Raw genomic sequence first — 23268 nt, 5'->3', positions numbered from 1 at the left:
CTTAGTTTCAGAAATGTCTCTGCAGGCTTACAGATGAAATTGGTGAAGAGGGCAGCTAAACAAAATTACCACTGCTCATAAATCCTTGAAATCTCTGGAAGTATTGTTGCTCTTCCATATGTTGCAGAAACTGTTCTTCCTGTTCCCCACACTCTGATTCCATCTCTCATGAGCTGCTTCTCCCTTGTATTTAAAGTGTCACTTGGGAGATGACATTTCCTGTCTTACCTTGTAGCCTGTCAGGCTTGTTTAACATCCATCCCTCAATGACTCAAGCAGAGGGAGAGTTTTTGAACCATCTCTTTCTGGGTCACACTAACATGGTGTTTGTTTTTTCTTCTCAGAAAATTCTGCCAAAATGTAGGGTTCTTTTCTCATCCAAAATTTGTTAGCTTTCTGTTTGTCACTGGGAGGATGTTTTGTTGTGGATACTTGGACCAGCCAAATCAAACAGACAAGCAAGGAGGAAGTTGGCATATAGCGACAAGAAATGTTTGCTTCTCAAAACCAAAACAAAACCCGAGTCCTCTGTCTAAAATCTTACTTGAAAATGTTTCCCTTCTCTGTGCCATCTGGTAAATAATGTTTCAGTTTCTTATAGCTGAAAACACAATCCTGTGAACGTGTCTCAGTGTTTTCTGTTTTGTTTCTTAATGAAAAGAAAATTTAAATGAAGAAATCACAGTACTGTATCCGTGTCTTCTAGACTTGCTGACAATTTTGCCAAAACTGTCATTTGAGATGCTGGAAACTCTTGGCTTTGAAGCTGAAGAATGCTCCCTCCGAGCCCTGTGTGCTACTCAAGTGACTTGTGTGTTGTCATCCTAGCATCAGATGTCCTTTGAAGTGATTTTCATTAAGTGACTTGGCATATGAACCCCAAGTCCAAAGCTTCATTTTATGTTTCGACTAAACCATTCACATAAAATAACCTTTACTGCTATTTATCTACAAGAAACAAACTGAACCCCAGTCACATGCATTTGTCTGCTATCTATAGTTTTTTTATCAAATGTACTTGTGTCCGTGGGAGGCCTGAGATTAGCCATGAAGATTTTCTGCTGTCTCGTGTCAGCATCTCAGCAGGGCTTTCTCATGATGAAATCACAGTGTAGATATAGGAAAGGAAATGCTCTGATATTTCAGGCATAACAGCTCAGCCAAGGCTTTGCCTCTTGACCTGGATGGTTATCCTATCAGAGTTTTGCCAAAGGACATCCATTTGTCAAAGAAGGGAGAACATTGCAATGACAGAATTATCATTTTTCCTCTCTGCATATTCATACAGATGATGGTGAACCCCCTGAGAGAGATTGACAAGACAGTAGGACAACTAATGGATGGGCTGAAACAGTTGAAACTACATCGATGTGTCAATGTCATCTTTGTTGGTGATCATGGTAAAATAAACAATATTCTTTACCAATATGTAAATGTTTGAGCAATGTAGCTGCACCTATAGTAAGTGGCTTAAATAGAAGTTTAATTTAAGATATTTTGGTGCCAAATCCAGCCAGTCAGCGTAGACGGCCACTCAGCTTGTCACTGGAGGACACTTCTCTTTTGTAACCACAACCTTGGTATTTACATCTCCACGGAGAGTTTTCAAAGCCTGGCATTTTTTGTATCACATCCAAGTGCAGCTCTCCTTGCATGTGTTGGAAGGCTGTAATGTGCCCAGAGTAATCGTTCTGAGAGAAACACTTCAGTAGCACTGTTCTCCTTTTCATGAAGAGAGGAGTAGGACTTTAGAGTGAGACATTTCAATAGCAATTACTGGGTCAAGTTATCCTACTAGGAAAAAGACTGGAATATCTGTCAGGAACTGTGTCCACCTTGGATGGAAAATGTAATCAAAATAATGGAGAAAAAAGGAAAACAGTTAGAAGATATTTCGGGGTCAGATGGAGAGTCACCCAAAAGCAGAGATATTATTTGGTAGGTGTCATTCGTTTGGGCATCAGAAGAAACTTTACAATAGAAGAAATAGTAAATACTAGCAAAGATAGAAAAAGTTTTGTTAAAGAAAAATGTGACCATATTTGAAATAAACCTGCTTTTGCATAACTTTCTAGCGATACTACCAAAGGTCCTGTTCTGTTTAATCTTTGTTTATGAAAGTCTCACATGATCTGCTACATTAACAATAAAACGGAATATGCCTCTTTTCTGGCTGTGGGGAGGGAAGGGTAAGGGGCAGGAAGGATTTCCAGGGGAGGCAATTTGGTGCTGAGAATTGCCTGTGACTGGTAATACATTCCTCCCCACCACAAACGGCTGTAGGAGAGAATTGTTTTTCTGCGGCTGCCTTAGAACAGACCACCAACGGACAATACCTTTTTTGTGCGACTTCTCTTAAAATCCTTTGTTTAAGAAAAAATAATCCCAAAGCAGTACACTAAACTAGAAACAGACTTTGATTTTTCCATGAGCTTAGTTTGGAGATATGTCAGTGCACGCACAGTATATGTGGTGACTGTTTCTATAACGTGGAGACTGGTATTTCTCTTGTGTAGGCAAGTGCTAAAATCCTCCCGAGTTTGGCTTCTACCAGTGTCTGATGTTGGAATTAGATGACTGAAAAGAACAAGAATAAGATTAATTATCCAAAAGAAAAGAATACATAGACTGTTTTGGAAAACATGTTTATTTTCAAGCTGGATTAATTTTGCATTTTCCCTCTGCAGGGATGGAAGACACTACTTGTGAAAGAACTGAATTTTTAAGCAACTATCTGACTAATGTGGAAGATATCATTTTGCTCCCTGGTTCTTTGGGTCGAATTCGCCCTAGGTCTAGCAATAACCTAAAATGTAAGTTAATTTAGTTGAACCTCTCTTGGCCTGACTCCACCCCTTACTTGGGCTGACACTGTACAAAGGGTGTAAATTCACAGTGTTTCAGAAAAACAGTCATTGGGAAGCTCCCTGAAGACCAGCTGCCCATTCCCTTCTCACAGACCCCACAGTCACAGAGCTGTGTCAAGTCGATGGCTAAAAATTCTGGGTTAAATCCCACCTTTTTATGGCAAGGAACTCGAAGCCAGTTTGACACACCAGCTTACATGTCATTGTAAGTTATGTATTCATGCATTTCTCCCCTCTGTCAATGGAAACGGGAATTGAGGGATCTAAGGACCAGGTGGATTTGGTGTAAAAAAAGTGCCCGGTACCTTTTCTGAACTAAGGGAAAAAGTGAATTACTAATTTTGAATTCAGTATCTTCTTTATACTTTTGGCACAGATGGGTGGGTTGCTAAACAGCAACGGGCTGGGGACGTAGAAGGATATAAGGGAGCTGTAAAGCATGCATGCAGGCCCAGTGCTGACAGAAAAACTTGCTGTTTTTGTACCAGATAGCTGAGGCAGCCAACTGACACTTGGGTATACTTAGGCAGAGAAGAGCTTTCACAAAAAGTTGAACTTTGAGAATTTCTAAAATAGCAGCAGAAATCACAAGAATGCGGTGAAAATCTCAGATACGGCTTTATTTATGTGGGTTTTTTTTTCCTATAAATTAATTTACCTGAGTATTTATACTGTAGGAATATGGGATGAGTGTGTAAAGTTCTGTTGAAAGTAGTGCATACATTGATAGACCTTACTAGTCTACCATAAAGACTGAATTCCTGCACTTCAAAGTCTACTGAAAACTTATATTTCAGTTCTTCTGAGAAGATTTCTTTTAAAGATCTTTCAATGCTTGAATTCCCAAATTGCTGAGAAAAAGTACTTTTCGTTTTCTTTGGAGGATGAATGGCAATATCTTCCAAAAAGACCAGCTAGTCTGTCTGACCTCTGAGTCATACTCCTGGTGTTCCCACAGCACCATTTCCACGGCTTCCTAGTTTGAATATTTGCGATTGCTTATAAATCAACGGTTTGAGCATAGAACTAAGCAGCATATTCTTTAGTTTGATAACTGGGGTTTGCCCCCTTAAGTGGCAAATTACCATCTTTTTTATTGTCCCTCCATTTTCTTACTCATAACGGTTGCCTCAGTGCCTGCAGACACAACTTTGCAATGGATGAGCCTGTAACTTGTGTTTACAGATTCAGTAGAGCTCATTTCAAGCTCTGCAAGATTGTGCCTTAAGCAACTAATACAGTAATAGTTAAGAGATTTTCATTTACTAAGATTTTTTCTTAGCCTGTTTTTTCTCTCAGGACTGAAAATGCTTCCCCCACCCCCCCCGGAAGAAGACTGAGTTAGTGTGCACTGTTTCTGGTTTTGGGCTTTCTACATCTTGCATGTCCCTTTCATACTCCCAAGAGTTATCCGGAATATTTTACTGTGGCTTTTCACTTGCTCTGTAGTAGCCTATGAAATACGTAAAATGTTAGAAGAGACCAAAATGCTACATACTTCTCCCACTGCTTCTAAGGAAGTGCATTGTTGCATTCAAATGGGTTTTCAAGGAAAGTCTTTGTGTTTGGGGCTGATTTTTTTCATTTTAAAGGAAAGTTGGCAAAAGACTTGAAATCATATGTTTTCAGAAAACAGAATAAATATTAAGCTGAGGCCTGAATCATAAAACAGTGAGCAACATTACCTAAGGAACTAAAATATCACTAACTAAAGGTTCTACGGTTAAACTTCAGTCCATAGTCAGGATGTCTTATCTGATATATATATATACAGTGTCCTTTTAGTAAGCATCATCCAGTTTTCAGGAAGAACGCTTCTGTAAAACTACATTATTACATTGTGTTTTTTCCTGCAAATCGTTAATATTTTATATTTTTGTCTTTTTTTTTTTTTTTTTCCTTAACAGATGACCCTAAAGTGATTGTTGCCAACCTTACAGTAAGTATTTAGGACTGGGAGATATCTCTTCAGCATTCTCGCCTCACTCTTTAGGCAGGAAAACCAACCATTAATATGAATAAAGAGTGTTAAATGGTGCCCTTCATGAGTACAGATTAATATTTGTCATAAATTCCACTGTTTGCCTTCCCAAAAGGCTTTTATAACCTTTTTGGGAAGTGCAGAGCCAGAATCATCCTGACCGTCTTGACTGCCTGAATTGAGTCTATTTATTCATTCCTTCAGAAATGGAAAGTAATCTTTTAGGGTAAATATTTTACTAGCACTTTGAAGACGCTGAAAAAGTTCATTTGATAGCCTTCAACTGTAGGCTTGCTTTTAATGGGAAAAAACTGTTTAAAATAAAAGTTGATTAAAAAAAAATACCAAATTTTGTAACCCAGTGCTTTTAAATGTATCTGCGGATGAGATGTATTTTGATCATTCTGCTTTCCTCTGAAACTTAAGCTTTGGTCCAGTTAGAATAATATTCTTCATCCGTGAGTTAAGTAAGTGCGATGTTTTGCATGATGCTTTCAAAAAGACTGTCATGAGAATTAAGCTTTCCAAATACATCTTTAAATGACTCACTGGGCCCTGGTCTTATGTAAATATTGCACAGAAAGGGCTGGACCGCATGCTCTCGAAAACACTTTGTTTTCAAGACATCCTCAATAATGACCTGAACAGCTTGATTTCTGTAGCTCCAGGTTTTGTGCGTGTCTAAGCTAACTGATAGCAGTGTCGTTTGTAACCATTAATTTTCAGTGTAGAAAGCCAGACCAGCACTTCAAGCCTTACTTGAAACAGCACCTACCTAAACGCTTACACTACGCTTACAACCGAAGAATCGAGGATGTCCATTTACTGGTGGATCGCAAATGGCACGTGGCAAGGTAAACTCTTCCTTTTGGCTTCCATCATGGTTTTCAGCTTTTTTTTTCTGAGGACACAAGATGCCTGGGATTACCCTGCCTGTTAGCATCCCACTCCTCCCCCTGAGGCAGGGGAAATTTTGAACTCCCAGTGATGTTCAGTGACATTTCATGCAGGAGAATATGGCTTGGAACATGAAATTGTTTTAACATTGGGGAAAATCAGTAGCTGGATAGAGGGCAGAAACCCAGATTAGTTTCCCCACACAGCTGTGTTTCTTTTAACGGTGTGCTGGTTAGGTCATATGTAAGATAGCTCATATATGGGAGCTGGTAAGCTTTTTTAATAATGTGCAAGCTTATTCCAACCAGGAGGTGGGAAAAACGGAAGGAAGGGGAAGACATCTGTGATCGGGGGAGGTTAAGGAACAAGGGGCTGAGTGGATGCAATGAATGAATGGAAAGAAAATGGGGATATTGGCAGCATGGGTGAAAGCCTGAGAACATGTGGAAGTGTATGACAGGGTGGCCATCAGAGTGCTGGCAACACATTCTGTTGCAAAAGAAATCTGCAGAAAATCAGGATGCTTTAGCTCAGAGAAAACTCTGGTTTGGTTTGTTCTTTCCCAAATTCCTCTGAAATTTCAGTCACAAAATATGGGCAAATTTTAATATTCTTTGTTAGCTAAAAAGTGACAAAACCAAGTTGGCACTCAGTGAACAGGAGAGGAGTAGACTTTGTGTATGTATTGTGTGCCCCTTTCCTGTTTAATATCTATTATTTTTCTTGCTTTGATCTTTATACACGTGTTGTATGTTACAGGATGAGAACGGCTGGGCCTTTATGCATAAAGCTGGCTCAGTGGTTCTTAGAAGATGACACAGCTTTTGGCTCACTGTAGTCTGTTACGAGCTCTAAACTGTGGTAGGGTTTTTTGCCCGTATAGCTGCCAGGTGTGTTGTAAGTGCCTTTTGACATCTGTGCTTATCTTCCTGTGCATTATGCAAGGATCACTCTGCTGAAGCAGTGAATGAGAAACCTCAGTTGCTTTCTTGCATAACTCCACTAGCTGGTTGGCCGGCTGCCCCGTGCAGTTTCTGTGGTTAGTGTTCATGTACATTTCAAAGAATCAATGAGTTTTAGGCCTAGAAAAATTCTTAGCTGTAAGAATGTTACTGGAACTGATGGGATGGCCCAAGTTGATTTACATTTAGTATTTTTTTATTACATCAAACTTTCCTTGGCTTATTTATTTATTAGATGTTTCTGAAATCTCATTCAGCAATAATTCATTTGTTAATGTAACTGTAACTTATGACATATTCACAGCCAGGAAAATGGTACCGATTGCTGTAACTCTCTAGTAATTTGCAAAGCCAAAATCAAACTTTGGCTAAGCATCATTTTATTGCAGATGCAGAAACTAACTAGTAGGATAATCTGTTCCACTGCATGTATTGCCTGCACGTGGCCCTCATAAAACTGTAAAAAATAGTACTCTGGAAGAAGCTGGTAGTTATAATTCCTATGGTGCGACACTTTTTTCATATATTTTGTAAAATATGCTCAGTAATAGGCTGATAATTAACATTCCTATGATACAGCACTTATTTTCTCAGCTATTTATCTTCATTACAATCTTTCTCTTTTCCCTCCAGCTTTATTTCTGCTTCCCATTTTTGTTTATTAGATGGGAAACAAACAGGTGAAAGCACTTTACAGCATTGTATGACACGTACAGCATTGTAACATCACAAAAGTGCTTTCTTTGAAGCCTTTGTTGGCCTTTTGAGGATTGAAAGTGTGTGGTGCAAAATACCTCCAGTCCATAGGTGATGATGTGATATGAGAAAATAAGTAAATGGATGCTAAGTTTGTTATTGATGAGTAAGAGCTGACTCTTAGGATTGCACCTTCTTGTAGTGGGAGCAGAGGGAGAAACCCTGGGGTAGTTGGATGAGTCTGCAGTCCTCGCTACTGCTATGCAAGAAAGATGAGCAATGCACTGCCTTGTAACCTTATCCTCCTACCCTCAGAGAACGTTGTTAGGTCAGCCACCATACCTACACCTTTGAGGAAATTTTCCAATAATTTTTCAATTTAGGAAAGCTGTGGACGTTTACAAGAAACCAACGGGGAAATGTTTCTTCCATGGAGACCACGGCTATGACAACAAGATAAACAGCATGCAGGTATGAGCAATGCAGTAAGCTTTGCGGGAGGGTCAGTGAAGGCAGAAGAAATTAGAGGACTCTAAAATATAAATATTCACTGAAAAAAACCCTACCTTTTAATGTTCTTCTTTTGTATTCTTCTCTCTTTTATTTTAAAGACTGTCTTTGTAGGTTATGGCCCTACATTCAAATACAAGACCAAAGTACCTCCTTTTGAAAATATTGAACTTTACAACGTCATGTGTGGTAAGCTACTTGTTTGAGAAACTGCAAAAGAAACCCACTGTCTTAGCTAACAGTGCTTCATTTAGGCACCTCTGAGCTCATTCCCTGATTTCTCTCCCACTGACCCTTCCCCAGTCTCCCCTTCCCAAGCACTTGCCTTTTGGCCACAAGGGCTAAAGGCCCTTCTTAGGGGTCTCAGTTTGCTGTAGTCTAGCAGCTGTCCAATAAGGGGGGTTACCATAGTTTTGCTGCATGCAGCTGGGCAGAGATTGGATACATACCCCTAAAGCGCATGGTGTCCACACCTCAGCAGTCTTGGAAGGTAGTTTCTGTTCTCTTCTGCACCTGCACGTCTCATGAAGCAGTTCCAGAACATCACTTATTTTTCTGTGTCATAATCGTGGTGTGATTCTGTTTCCTATGCTCCTGCTATAGCCATGAAGCAGCATCTGATGATGTACACAGATATTCATTATGATCTTTTCTTTAATAATGTTTTTCCAGGGGAAAAAAACTTTCAAGCTTAAGGTGTAATTGACTTAAATTCTTTTTTCAAACATGAAATACCATAAAGGTAATTATCCCTTATCTCTAAGGCAGGTGACTAATAACACTGCGTTCCAGGTGGTTGCTGTAAGGTCAACATATTGACTGTAGGTTTGCACTGGAACCTGCAGTAGTAGTTAGAATAAAACTTTTTTCTATTGTCTTGATACAAATTAACCTTCTTGTCATAAAGGCCACCATACTATTCAGACAGCACTTGCAATTTCATAATTTGGACAAGAAGTTGGTATTTTTATTACATTAAGCCATTTGTTAACATGTCATGGGTATAAACAGCATTGCAAGTAAATGTCTTTGCTCAGGAAAGATGCTAATGCATACAGGTGTGCAATCTAAGAGTCATTCATTTATCTGTGGTGTTTTCATAGATCTGCTTGGATTAAAGCCTGCTCCCAATAATGGAACCCATGGAAGTTTAAATCACCTGCTGAGAGCCAATGTTTATAAACCAACTGTGCCAGATGAAGTTGCTAAACCTCTTTATCCTGTCGCTCTGCCTTCTGCCTCAGATTTTGATATAGGATGTACATGTGATGATAAGGTATGTGTTTAGGATCTGCTGATGCTTTTTCTATTGGCAGTAGTTGCCTAGTATTGTTGTAGCCATTTTTTTCTATTTCGAGAGTTTAATCTGGAAAAATATCCCAGATCCTTCCTGTGAAGTGTTGGTGCCCTTTTGGAATGTTTATGACTTTTTGTAGAATACAAACCAAAAAAAAAATCTGTGTTTTATAGCACTAGTTTTGTTTTGCTAGACACGTAGTAAAATGAGATGTTAGAATGCTCCAGTCATCCTAATCTTGTTCCTTTTTTCTATCTTTGAGAAGAACAAATTGGATGAACTCAACAAGCGCTTTCATGTCAAGGGAACAGAAGGTAAGAGCCTTGTTCCTCAGTTAATAAAAGATATTTTGGGGTTTTTTGCAGGTTAGTTTGCACCACTGATAGCAGACAAACTTCGGCTTTGTTGTAGCTAATGTGTAGTAAGCCATCTTTCCATCTAACTGTCAAAATAGCCCATAGACATGAGATACGTGGGCAAGGTAAAGTGCTGCTCATGTGAGGAGGTGCACACTATCTTTTGCTGTAACCAGGACTAAAGTATTGCTCAAAGGGATAGGAGTTTTAGCTCTTCTATCCATCACTGTTGAGAGGTTTAAGCTTATCTAGGGAAGTGGAGAGATGAGGAGAGGGAACATGAGGCAGTGCTCCACTCAATCACAAGTGATAAATGGGGTGAAAACCAGACCGCATCTGCACACTGTGTCTTACCAGTTCGGGCTTAGGTTTCAGCAGGTTAGTGTCTGAAAGAGTGGTACAGCTGCTTTGACAATCCCTGACTGGGTCTTTAATGCTTGGGGTTTAGGGTGCAGGTTATCCACTGAAACAAGCGCAGAAATGCTCTGCTGGGTCAGGGATGCGCAGTGCAATTTTGTCCCTCATCAGCCTTCGAGTCAGCGCTGCTCCCAGGAGGAAGCACCCCCTGCTCTCCTGGATGCGAGTTCCTGCACCCTCCCAGCTGTATGTCAGCTCTGATTTTTGTCTGGCGGCGCTCTCAGCTGCATCAGGGCTGTGGTCTGCATTAAAATGTAACAGGACCAGAGGGGAGGGGATGGCAACTGCCTTTCTGAGCAGCGATACTGACTGAAAGGCACACCAAAGCAGAGCTTGCTTTCTCACAGCTGTGATCCCACTCAGCATTTCCCTCACCATACCAACTGTCCACATTAGCAAATTCTGAAGCTTTGAGTTTAGACATGGACTTTGAGATACTTCAAATCGCATTGCTCAGATGACTGAGGAGAAATTCTTTCTAATTAATTCCCTTTTGAAGCTGCTCCTTCAGTTTTTCTGTTGTGAACAGGCAATGCAGCCTATCCTTTAGTTTCTAGAGCTGAAATTACTCCTTTGTGAGTGAAATTGCCCTTCTGCAGCTTTCATCTTGTTAAACTGATTTTTCCAATTAGTGAAGAGCTTCTTCACTTGCTTGTTTGTAAGTTGTCTGTTAAGTGGAATGAAGTGCCCTCTATTTAAACAACAAACAGTTCTGCTACGTGCAAATTATTATATTTATGACAGGTTGTAGCACCTGTTCAGGGATCATCCTGCATTTATGTGGTAATTCCCTTCTCCGTCAGGGTGCATCATTCATATTCGGCTGATGTTGTTATTCACATGCAGAAGAAAGATGCCTTCATATTCTCTTGAATAAAACATGTTTATCATCTTTGTCCTTAGATAAGGCTTTTCCTACTTTTCTTTCTTGTGTCCTATAAAAATATCCTCTATTTGGACTCAAACACTAATGAAACTTGCCCATTCCTTTCAGGTTAAAAAGCTTGTCTGTGAACAGTGTTAGGCTGTTTTCCTTGTTTCTATGTTTTGATTTCCAAAACCAATCCAAGCCTCTTTGCCAAAAGGTTATCAAAATCAATGAACTGTGCAGCACAATGCAAGATTAGCCAGTAACTTTATTTCTATCATTTTAATGATAGATTTGTCTTTTTATAAGCTAGCTTATCAGAGGTATCTGGTGGTGTTTAACCATAATTTATCACCAAGATAGAATAAAAGCAAGTTTTTTGCAGAGTTGGAGGTATCTTTCTGAAGCCAGTTAAGAAAAGGGTTTGGTTTTTTTCTTTGATATTACTGATAGAAAATAGTACATCAGTCTTCAGAACTTCATCTATATCAGCCAAGTGGAAAAAGATACTCTCTTAGTGAGTGAGCACTTTTGCCTCCCTTTTGCGAGGGATTTCAAAAAAATAAAATGAAGGAGAGAAAGTCTGGAGAACGGCAGGAGTGATAGGATAGGGGCTGACTTAAAGCTACAGAGGTGTGCTTATCACCTCATGTGTGACTGAAATATGGACACAAAGGTCCTTGTGGAGTGTCCACCAGGAGAAACAACCTTTCCCCATGCTATGACTCCAACAAGCTTTCAAGTACAGAAGGGACTTTCAACCTCAAAGTGGGTTGTGAGCCTGGAAGGAGAATCCCAACACAAACTATCGAAGAACTACTGCTCTCCTACAAGATGTCCCTAGCAGTTGTTCGGGGTCCTAATCCCATTAAGGATCTCTGAAAAATCAGCATGTGTTGGAAAGCCAACTGCTGGGGTTTTTTCATCTTTAAGGTTTTCAGTAATAAATGTAAATGTCATTTCTTCTGATCTATAGAGAAGCATCTTCTATATGGACGCCCTGCAGTACTGTACCGCACAAAATACAATATCTTGCATCACCATGACTTCGAAAGTGGCTACAGTGAAACATTCCTGATGCCTCTCTGGACATCCTACACTATTTCCAAACAGGTTAGTGCTGTCTTTGAAAAAGTGCTTCAAAAATCCTGGGGAAATCTGTTCGGTACCTGTATTCTTGAAGTCCTAAAATTCCCTTTCCCTAAGCACATTTTTGCACCTGAAATTATGTCAAATACCGTTGAAAACAGTGCCAAACTCTGTTTTTTCTTCAAGGTAAAAGAATTTTAAGGCAGAAGGGCTGTGTATTTCTTTTCCTGTTTTCATTTTTTTCTAAGTTTTGCTTGATAGGGGTTTGTTTTATTATGATAGCATAATGAGTGCCTTCATTTGAATTGCTTCCCATGGTGACTTCTGCTGCCTGGAAGAAGCTCTGTGGCAGGTGCAGGAGCAGGACTTGGTTGTACAACTGGATGATTTATTGTACTCCACACAAGGCCTTCCATCTAATCTGTCATCTATATGCAATTTTTTTCTTTTGGCTATAAATGTTGGAATTCCCTTTCTTGTAATTTCTGTGTATGTCCCTCAATGAAGGCAGAAGTATCAGGTGTCCCGGAGCACCTGGCCAGCTGTGTGAGACCCGACCTCCGCATTTCTCCAGGAAACAGCCAGAGCTGTGCAGCCTACAGAGGCGATAAACAGCTCTCCTATAGCTTCCTTTTCCCTCCACGTAAGTTCAGGTCACTTTTTGATACCTAGAGTGTTTGTAGTTTTCTTTGCTGTTAGGGAAAAACTTAGTTATGGAGAAAATTTCCCATCCGATACAGACAGACTAAGGGGTTTTCTAAGATTGTTGGAAAAGAATATATGTAGGAATGGTTTAACTTACCCCTACTCCAGGGTGATTCCTTTCTCCATGCTGTCTTCTCCTCAGAGGTGCTGCTTCTGCACTGGAGTCACATATGGAGCTAAAGGGGATAGATGTATTATTCTCACTGCACTTGCTGAGGGCCAAGGGCCCAATGCCACAAGTTGCCATCGTGGCTGTGGTACCCCAGCTCTGCAAGAGATGCTCCTAACTGGTACCCAGCTTCATGCACCAAAAGGGTGAATTGTCCCACTTTAGTTAATAAAAATAAAGGTGAAAAATTGCTGCACAACGTAGGAGTACAAGCTAGAAGACAGTCTTCAAAAGTTGGCCCTTTAAAGTCAGCAGGTAGATACTAGCTTATATGGACTGGGAATCTAGTGAGAGTTTTAATTTTGAATTCAAACATCAGAAAGATAATCACAGAATCATAGAATACCAGGTTGGAAGGGACCTCAAGGGATCATCTGGTCCAACCTTTCTTGGCAAAATAACATATATTTAATTTATAAGTCCATATTGGACTTTTGCATATTGGAAAAATTTCTACCATCCCATAGAAATAGTGCTGGTAGAAAACCTTTTTAAATGAGTGTCCTGGATTCTCCTGTGCGGTTACCTAGGTTATGTTTTGGAGTAATGATCTTCTGGGATTAGTAAATGTTCAAGGGACACAACTGCCTGAGAATTGTGAACTTCATTGCTCTGCCTTCCTCACTCGGTGGATGAAATATTTTATGGTGGATTTCTAATATGGAATTAGTAGTGCAGAGGCTTGCCCAGAACTAGAAGATGATCCCACACACCCCTCCCAGGAAATTGTTTGCCTTTTCTCTAAAGGCCTGTGAAACAACTCTCTGACTTTTGAGACTCACATATTTCAAAAATATATGAGTTGTAAAAATATTTTGAACTAGTTGACAGTTGAAGCAAAGATAAAATCTTTCCATGTTCAGTTGTCACACTAAAGACACATTTGATGCATACAATGTACATCTCTGAATATAGCGTTCAGATGGCTGTTTAGATGACGGTATTCCCTTTGGTTAATCTCTGAAGCCATTTTTCATAACATTTTTATGTTCTTTGAATTTATGATTGTTCATCTTATTAATATTTTTCTGTTTTATTGTTTTCAGAATTAAGCTCCTCTGCAGAAGCAAAATATGACGCTTTTCTAATAACAAATATCATTCCAATGTATCCTGCTTTCAAAAGTAAGTGCCCTTTCTATGTCTTTACTTCTCCTTCCCAACTTTTATTTTTAATGATGTGTGTTGGACTATGGAATGAATTGATGGGAGTTTAGAACAGAAAGTTCAGTTACCTGTAGCCAGCAGATAATACTTGCGGGTACCTATATAGTTCTAGGTAGGGGCAGGGAAGATACCACGAGAAAGGTTTAAGCTTTGAGAAGGGTTTGTTTGGTGCTGGGCTAAGATGAAAACACAAGTGTGCTGTAGTTCAGCAATTTTGCTTCATGCTACAGTAATTCAGTTTGTGCAAGACCATTCAGATTTTCTTGTTTGTAGCCCAAGTTAATGCAGAACATACTTAAGCAACGTGTTTTTGCTTCTCAAATGGAGCCTCCTGGGAGCGTGCGCAAGCCTGGGAGTGTGCACTTAGCATGTTGTTGTAGTCCAGGGGCAAGTGATTATTTTTGGTTTTTCTATCTGTGCCCTTAGAGGGAGACCAAACATATCTATTACCTATAAAGCAAAAGGAAGAGGAAACCAATTCATGGAAAATGAGGAATGACTTAAACCTGGCTCAAACTTTCAGTGCTGCAGGGATATAGTATTAACGTTTCTTTTGTCTGCACATCCCTTTTCTCTCTAGTTTTGCCAAGAGGTAGGAAAACCATCAGACCGTTCTGGTGGCATTTTTGGCTTGGCAGAAATTGAGAAGCCTTGGAAGAATCTCAAGAGCCTGTTCTTGTGAGATTTCCAATTCAGATTTTAGGCCGGAGAGGTTTGGATAAACATCAAAGCCTATGGGAGGCTTTTTCTTTTTAACCAGAAAAGAATGTTTTTAACTGAAAAACCTCTGAGTAGGAACAAGTGGTGATGTTTGCTGGAAATTTGAGCAAAGGCACTTAACTGATTACAGAGTGCAAAATTATTGGGGATTTCCCACTCTCAAATCACTTCATAAAAATGCTCTTTATGCTAATGTTAGTCTAAGCAAATTAGCTGAGATGCTAATCACAGGAGAACAACCCACCACTAGCATCTCATTTTGCCTAGGGGCCTTCCTCTTGATCACAAGTGGGTGAAGGATTCCCTGAGAACCAATGCTGGAATTAATACCATTCCTGGGGAGTTAGAAGGCACTACATGTGTGCAGGTTGCAGTGTAGAGACCTGATTATGTAAGCTCATTATAAGGAGCATTTTCCATGACAGGGAAAATAGGAGGTGGCAGTTTATGTGCTATGCTGGCTTTGGTGGCAGTGTGGGCTGCAGAGGTCCCCTCCTTTGCGTTCTTTTTATAATTTGCTGTCCCATCCCATCCTCCCAGTCAATAATTCTGTGTCCATCTTTGCTGCAGTGAGCCTGGCTTAGCAGCTGCTGCTTTGCTGGAGCTACAAGACGAGCCCCCTGGGCTGGCCCCCGTTGCACTGGTCTAGCTGTCTTGTGGCTGCAGCGGGAGCCCAAGTGGGTAACTGATTCAGCTGGACAACTCAGGGAGGGAAAAACAAAAGCTTTCCTTTTGTGGCTATTTTTGTTGTTAAGGCTGATGCACTGGAGAAGCAAGCAGCTGGAGGAGTGGTGGTGCCAAGTGGTTACCGTAGCTGAGGTTCTTGTTAGACCGTGGCTCATGGGGCCCTGCACACTAGCCCGAGCAGGGAGTTCATGTGGCGCTGAGCAGTTGCAGGACAAGGCGTACTGGGAAACGTATTGAGGCTGGCGATGCTATCAGTGCTGGGGAACCACGCACTTAACGGTCTGAGCTGGCAGGACAAAAGCTGAACTTGTACACGTCTGAGATGTTTTGTTTACACACGCTTCTGTTAGTTTTGAAATAAAAAAAAGAAAAAATAAGCAAAAGAATGATGTAACTGGAGATTCCAATGTGTTTCCCTGTCTCTCCAAGCATCTGAACTTGTTAAGGTTGACGAGGGAGTGGTGGGAGAAAATGTCATGCTCTTCCTAAAAGTTGCTGCCATGAGGTGCCATGCCATAATTTTGTCATCCTTGATGCAACCTAATTTAAAAGTTAGATATTTTGTATCCATGAAGAATTTAACTGGAAGAATATGACCTTTGTATTGTTCTTTCTTTGAAAATGTTTGGGTTTTGTTTTTAATCACAGTGCTGTTTCCTTTCTAGAACTAAAAAAAAAAAAAACCAGCACAGCACCATTCCCTGTAACTAGATAAGAAAGACAAAGGAAGTGTTTACAGGGACCTCAAAAGCATGTGAATAGCTGTTTCTACTGCTTGCTGAAGGAACAGCAAGCTCTCTGTGCAATGTCTATGTCAATGCCAGCCTGGGAGTGGTACTGTGCATTTTCTTTATCGATGGTTGGGGCAAAAAATTCAACAGAGAGCAAAGAAGTCTGAATAGGCTTTATTGACCAAACTGGATGAAGCTGCAGTAAATCTGTAATGCTTAGTCGTTGATTTCACTTACCATCATGTGAATGATGTCTACTGGATTTTTATTTTCAGGAAAACAATTGTTTATAATCTTGACATGTTTTGACTTATGTAAATTTTGGTGTGGGGTGATTTGTTGTTTTGGGTTTGTTTTTATTTTTTTTTTCCCCCCACAGAGGTATGGAACTATTTTCAAAGGGTTTTGGTGAAGAGATATGCCACCGAACGAAATGGAGTCAATGTCATAAGTGGACCGATCTTTGACTATGACTATGATGGTTTACATGACACACCAGACAAAATAAAACAGTAAGAGTTTGTCTTCAAATTTGGATTTGCTGTTGCTTTTCTTAATGATACCTTTATCTTAAGTCATTATCTGTACATTACTTGATTTTTGGGAGGAGATATGTTTTCCTAGCTTTTTATAAAATCATAGTGCTTCAAGACTGGATGCCCCTGTAGGCAGGACAGTGGTAAAAATTAAGGAAATGGCAATTCAGCAGGTAACTGTTAACTTTGACTTTGAAATTAAGTGTTCATTCATCCTTGAGTTGAAGCTGAATTATGTTCCAAAGAATCTAGTTTCTCTAAAATTCTCCAGAATTTAAGACTTGGGAAATGGCTACCAGAGAAAACCGTAGCAGTGGCATTGAGTTAGGTACTCAAGTCTCTTGTTAATTCAGTAATGCTTTCTCTCTATGTCCCTGAAGAACCCTTTCAGCACTGGCATGTGGTATTTCTATAGCACGGTATCAAAACGTGCTAATTGAATGCTTATTTTCAGATATTGTTTAGGAATTAAGCACATCTCAACAACACATGTGTGTCCTCCCACATAGCAGAGGAATGACCACGCTGTTTGTGTAACCTTCTTCCAAACAGGTTTATCCTTTATGGATAAATGTTTTATTCCCCCAGGTTTGTGGAAGGCAGTGCCATCCCCGTTCCTACTCATTACTATACCATCATAACCAGCTGCTTAGATTTCACGCAGCCAGCCGACAAGTGTGATGGACCGCTCTCCGTCCTCTCCTACATCCTTCCCCACCGGCCTGACAATGATGAGAGCTGCAATGTAAGTTCTCCTGCACTGCTGTAACCCCGTGGTAAATATATCCCTGGGACATGTGAAACCCCATTACTGTTAGATGCTGGTGCTCACTCATGTCTTGAGTGAAAGCACAGGGTAGTGACTCTATTAAGTGTCATGTTAAACTCATTAGACAAAAGCACTCCTCTGTGGTATCAGAGAAAATATGGAACTATTACTGCACCTAATTGTCTGGAAGAACTGACATACAATAGATTGGCAGTAAACAACCTGTAGGCTTCTACGTTTTGGCAGACACTGTCAGCGTAACCTCGGAGCAGATTGAGGGAGGTTGTGTGCATAGGCGTCTTGTGCTGGCAGCCAGCCTGATGTTTTTATTGAGGTCTGTTTCCATACGCAGGTACAATATAGTCTGTCTGCTATGGCAGTCTGGGTGCATCAGACAGCATGATTACATCCAACCCACACAATATTAAAACTATATGCTAAAACCTGCTGAGGGTAGAGCGCCAGCTCCTGCCGTTTCCACAGTGCGTCTTGATTCAAGGGAACATTTTGGATTCTCATTAACAAAGATGACAAGACACCCTCCTGGTTCCATTCCTATCTTCCTTTAGGATACAAGATCCTCTAGTTATAAGAATCCTGGTGAAGCAGGAAGGCTTCGGTCTGGTCACCACCGCAGAAAGCAACAGACACACTGGGCAGCTGATGGTGCGGCAGGAGAGCGATTGGGTCCCCCGGGGCTCCAGCGCTCTGCAAGGACAGCAGTCCTCCCAGGCAGCTGCATTTAGACTTGTCCTTCCGCCTGAACTTGTTCTCCCATTACACAGCTGTGTGGATTCCTGCACACAGACGCTTCACTATAGGCTGCCAGGAGACCGTTTCCTGAATGAACGCATTAATGTTATGAATTTTGTATTGGCACAAAAAGTTAAGACTCCTATTCCAGCTACAGGCAGAAATAGTCATTCCAACTCTGTACACAATTCACCTGGAACACTGTCTCTTTCTCATTCATCAAACATCGCCTGCTTTCAGGTCCCTCTTTTTAAAACCACGCTTTTGGAGCAGTATCCCTCTCTCTTGAGCAGGTCTGGCTTTCCCCTGTTTAGACTCTTAACTGCTTTGGGCAGAGTTGTCTTCCAGCAGAAGTCTCGGAAAGTCCTACATATATTTCATTGTGGTGTTTTTCTGGACTGCTTTCTTCTGAATCAAGATCCAGTTGGTGATCTGGAAGTTACAAATCTGGCAGCTATTAGTGCCCTTGTCCTTGTATCTCTACCCAAATGTAATTTTATGACAAAGTCAATTTTATTTCCTGCCTCTATTGCATGTCATGGTCCTCTTAAACTGCTGAAATCTTTTTTATGAACTACTTAGAATAATGGTCTCTTTTACTCTTTGATTTCTTATATTCCAACTCAGGCTTCTTATCTCTCTAGGTCATGCTGCTTATGGTGTATGTATTTACAGTTCTGGGAGGAACTTCAGTGCTGCTACAAGGTCATTACCAGATATGGGTCTATGCTTTTGACATAGCAAAGAACCACTCCAAAAAAATTTAAATGTACCTCTTGACTGAAAATCAAGTCAGGCAAAATTTTGCCATTCAAATACGTTGTCAGTCTTACTTTTACAAATGTTGTTACATCTGATTCTTTTTCAAAGAAGTGATTGTGTAAAAGATCACGTACCTCATGGATGAAATGCATGGGATAATATAAGAATTACCCCTTAACCCCTCCACAGCTTTCTTTTAAGATCTGAAGAAATATTAGCTTTCCCCCCACTCTGCTCTTGTTGCACACACTTTCTCTCTCTTCACTCAGCCGTTGGAGAACATCACTACTCTTCTCATTTGAATTTGTTCCATTTCCAAACTGTGTTTATTCATGGTGAGGTTATACCCATTTATTCTTGTGTCAACATTTTTCTACGGCTTAAATAGCCCTTCACTGGGCTGCTTTGGGATTTACCCTAGTGATGATTTATGATGGTTCTCAAGGCATATACTTCTCTCTATTCATGAGAGACCCAGGATTTTTTTTGCTCTTCTTGTAAGAGAGAATGGGCATTTTAGTAGCCTTCCTGTGCATCTGTTTCAGTCTGATATTTTTTGTTGGTTTGTGTTGTTCTGGAACATGAATAAAGTACTCCAGCTGAGATCTCAGAAGTGGCTTTCTTTATACTGGTCGTAACTCCTCTGTTGTTATCTAGGATGTTCTTTTCCCATAGCTGTGTTATAATCATGCACTACCAGTACACCCAGGTCCTTATCTTGTATCTGCTGTTTTACCCCAGAAGCTCCCAGCTTAGCAGAAATTTTTGTTGTCAGTGTAGATAACCCATTTTCATACTATACCTGGGTATCCCCAGTCTTCATCCTCCAGTGTGCTATTCCAATCTTCCTCTGCATTGACCTGAGCTCCCAATTGTGTTGTTTGTTTTTGGTTTTTTTTTTTTTTAGTAGCACACTAATGACCTTGCCATAAAAACCATGTATTGAAAACATTACACAAAATGCAAGACAAAAGCTGGAGAAACCCTACCAGAAACTTCCTCCAGGCCACTATTTTCCCTTTCAGCAAACCTTAAATTTCTCTTTCAGTGAATGAGTTCCTCACCCACCTGTCTACACTCTGATCATGTTCAGCTTTCCAGCTAATAATTTGATATCCAGATACATTCTTTTGTCCAGAATATCTGGTATCTTTTCCAGTGGATTTTATATTGGCCTTCTAATTGATTACCTATTTCTATTTACCTCCGTGTTTTCAATTGTTAATTTTTCTTTCTAAGACTGACTGTGTTATTGAGGTGAGACTTAGAAGCACAGACGGATAAAACCATAATTTTAAATGTATACACTTCATGCACTGTTGTGCGGTAACGTAATACCACGTTAGTTGATCACTGTGTTTTTTGCTGCTGGACCAGAGGTTTCATGGGTCATTGTGGAATGGAAAAACTAGAATGCAGATCGGTTGATTGATTTTGGTTTGGTTTTTTTTTTTCCTGGGGTGATGCAAATGCTGTCTTGCTGGACTTAGTTTAAAACCAACATCACAGTGTTGTGTTTCAGTCATATATGTTTTGCAAATTCTCAGGAGTCCTCCTTGTATTTAAAAAAATGAGATTTGTAGCAATGGGACTTCTCTTTGAGTTCTGTAAAATGCTGATTTCCTGTTCAGAAGGAAGGCTTGAAGACAACAGAAATGTCACAGTGATTGCACTAGCAGTAGTAACGCTGTTGAGGCCTCTTCTGCAGTCTAGCGACCTGATTGTCAGGCTGAAGGCTGGGTAGGGGGCTGCGGGCATCCGAGCACTGTTCCTGAAGCATGGCACTGCAGGTGCAGGGGAGTGAGCAGGGCGCGCTCCCTTCTCTTCCCTCTTAATTTGCGTTTCTTGTCATGCTCCAAACCTGGTTTTGGGCCTCAGCTTGGTAGTGACACAGAGAGGAAAGCTGAAAAACTTCAATACATGCGAGTGCTGACTGGGTCATGGTCATTTGCTTTAGAGCAGCCAGCTGTGACCTAGCTGGTACTTTGTGTCCTCCCTGTGCAAACGATCACGCTCACCCTCCTGGCCTTTGCGGGGTGACCCACGGCCTGGTGTGTGGCACGACTGCTCTGTGGGCTAGGCTCTGGCATTGCTGAAGCTTGGCCTTGATCAGTGAGAGGATCACTTTGTTCGAGGACCTGGCTGAGAGAGTCAGAAAGGGGCTCATTTTCAGGAGTAAGCCCAGAAATAGAATTTTATCAGCTATATTTCCAGGGCACATGAGGTCCAAATGTCCGGAGGCACAAGCCTCCTTTCCTCGTTTGCTTCCCCAGCAGTGGTGCAGATGTACCAGCCTGAGAGGCCAAAGGGGAAAAGTCCTGTTTGCTCTGGCCTTTTCCCACGTCTGCTCCCTGCTGTGCAGTCCCTGGGGCTGGCGGCAGTGGTCATGGGACGTGTCACTGGGCTGGTTAACGCACTCAGACAGCCAGTAACTGCAGATTTCCTGACGTGTTAGTGAGTTATGTTAGTTGGTGGGTGGCTCCAACGAGTGCAGGTGCTGGCACAAGGCATGCAGCAGGAGCAGCCCCATAAGAGAGATGTCACTCACCCAACCATTCTGGCAGTATCACCTTCCTGATTGTTTTTTTGGTGGTTTTTTGTTTTGTTTTGTTTGGGTTTTTTTTGTTGTTGTTATTGGGAAATGCTTTGTGAAAGTCTTTTTTCTATCAGTGAAAAATATGTATGTTCTAATACATATTTTAGAGGTACCAACATAAACCATAGTCCCAACTGTGGAAAGAATTGTAAAGGTTTCCTAACAGTAAAGTGTAATGATTAAAATAATGCTGTGTTAGATGGAGGTGCTGGTCAGATGAGAATAATGTGTAGGGGTAGGGTTCAAAGCTAAACAGCCTAGAGTCTGGGCTTTGGTAATAAACGACTGATTAATATGGACCTCTTCCTGTGAGATAAAATATGAGGTGACCAATGGATCTTCTAAAAGCCTATGGCTCTTCTGAAACACCTGCAACATGGGGCCAGCTTTTCACAGGTGACTATGATGATTGTCTCAAGCCTGTCCTAAAATGAGTCCTGAAATAAAGCTGTAGGAATAGTTAGCATGTGATGTTTCAAATCTGTTTTCTTGGAGCATGTTTGCCTTAGTCATTCTTGAATAGAGCAGAGAGATTTTTCAAACAAAGCCAATCTCCAGAAAAGCTGCATTTTCTTTCAGAGCTGACTTCTGTGACATGGCTTGTTATGAAAGTCTCTTTTTTCTTCTTTTTTTTTTTTTAACATTTCAGAGCTTAGAGGATGAATCAAAGTGGGTTGAAGATCTTCTTAAGATGCACACCGCACGTGTGCGTGACATCGAACAGCTCACAAGCTTGGACTTCTTCCGAAAGACCAGTCGCAGCTACACAGAAATCCTCTCCCTAAAGACATACCTGCATACGTTTGAAAGTGAAATTTAGCTTTCTAACCTTACTCAGTGCATCCTTTTATCAACTGGTGTATATTTTTATATTGTTTTTATATTTATTAATTTGAAACCAGGACATTAAAAATATTAGTATTTTAATCCTGTATCAAATCTTATATATTAAACTCCCGTGTCATTTGTTTTGTTTCTCTAATGTTTAATATAGGTATGTCTCTTGGTTTATTTAGTAGCGCTTGTAATACTGCAGCTTGAGTCCTTACTCCAAGCTTCTAAGTGGTGCTGCAGGATTTGATACGTGCATCAAGGAAGTATTAATTTCCCATGCTCCTTTACCACACTTTTTGTCCTGTATTGTGTATCAAAATACTGAACATGTAAAATTACATTCATTTACTGTTAACTCTGTGACAGACATATTTAAACCCTATAGACAAATAGCATCTTGAATATAATAAACCACACATTCAGTTTTTTTAATGTGTTTTGATTTCCTTTCACAGGGACATTCAGAGGGAATTGCAGGCAGCTGAGTGCTGCCAGATCCCTTGTTCACCGGGCAGAGCCCTTCTCAGGAGCTTAGGTTTGTGGTAAGAGGGCTGCCAGGAGCCCAGATGCTCTGCCCTGGTGCTCAGCAGTGAGACCCTGAAGCAGACACCCACCGTAGTCATTACTGGTTTGGTTTTGCCACAGGGGCAGAGCTGGGAGAGGAGGTTGGTTGGTGTCATATGCTACCCCATGCTTGAGGCCACTTGGCCCTGCTGTGGAGCTGTGGGGAGGATGGAAGGTGACAACATCCGCTGTCACCTGTTGAGCTGTGTCGTGTCCCTTCACCACCGCTGCTCTGGGCTGGTTCCTAGGAATACCTGTTCCATTATCTTTTGCTTTGACTTTGAGGGAAGCTGAGATGAGGCAGATGTTGACAGAGGTGAAATTGCTAAACACGTA

At 40.8% G+C, this 23268-nt stretch overlaps 1 protein-coding gene across 1 annotated transcript in view; it reads left to right on the top strand.

Moving 5' to 3' along the window:
* ENPP2 (ectonucleotide pyrophosphatase/phosphodiesterase 2) overlaps positions 1–22795 on the top strand; it is a gene marked incomplete at its 5' end in the record, with an annotated part of 30539 nt that extends 7744 nt beyond the window's left edge. The window contains 14 exons of the mRNA XM_010150153.1: positions 1289–1400; positions 2688–2813; positions 4775–4806; positions 5575–5702; positions 7787–7874; positions 8015–8102; positions 9017–9189; positions 9476–9524; positions 11828–11964; positions 12448–12583; positions 13861–13938; positions 16498–16630; positions 17243–17399; positions 22184–22795. Of these exons, the coding sequence (XP_010148455.1) occupies positions 1289–1400; positions 2688–2813; positions 4775–4806; positions 5575–5702; positions 7787–7874; positions 8015–8102; positions 9017–9189; positions 9476–9524; positions 11828–11964; positions 12448–12583; positions 13861–13938; positions 16498–16630; positions 17243–17399; positions 22184–22354 (1608 nt within the window). The remainder of the gene's footprint in view (positions 1–1288; positions 1401–2687; positions 2814–4774; positions 4807–5574; positions 5703–7786; positions 7875–8014; positions 8103–9016; positions 9190–9475; positions 9525–11827; positions 11965–12447; positions 12584–13860; positions 13939–16497; positions 16631–17242; positions 17400–22183) is intronic.
* Positions 22796–23268: the final 473 nt, after the last annotated feature.

Source organism: Eurypyga helias, unplaced genomic scaffold (genome assembly GCF_000690775.1).
Source record: "Eurypyga helias isolate BGI_N326 unplaced genomic scaffold, ASM69077v1 scaffold10604, whole genome shotgun sequence".
Taxonomy (NCBI): Eukaryota; Metazoa; Chordata; class Aves; order Eurypygiformes; family Eurypygidae; genus Eurypyga; species Eurypyga helias.
Note: the sequence above shows the minus strand (reverse complement) of the source record. Positions and strands in the feature narration are given on the sequence as shown.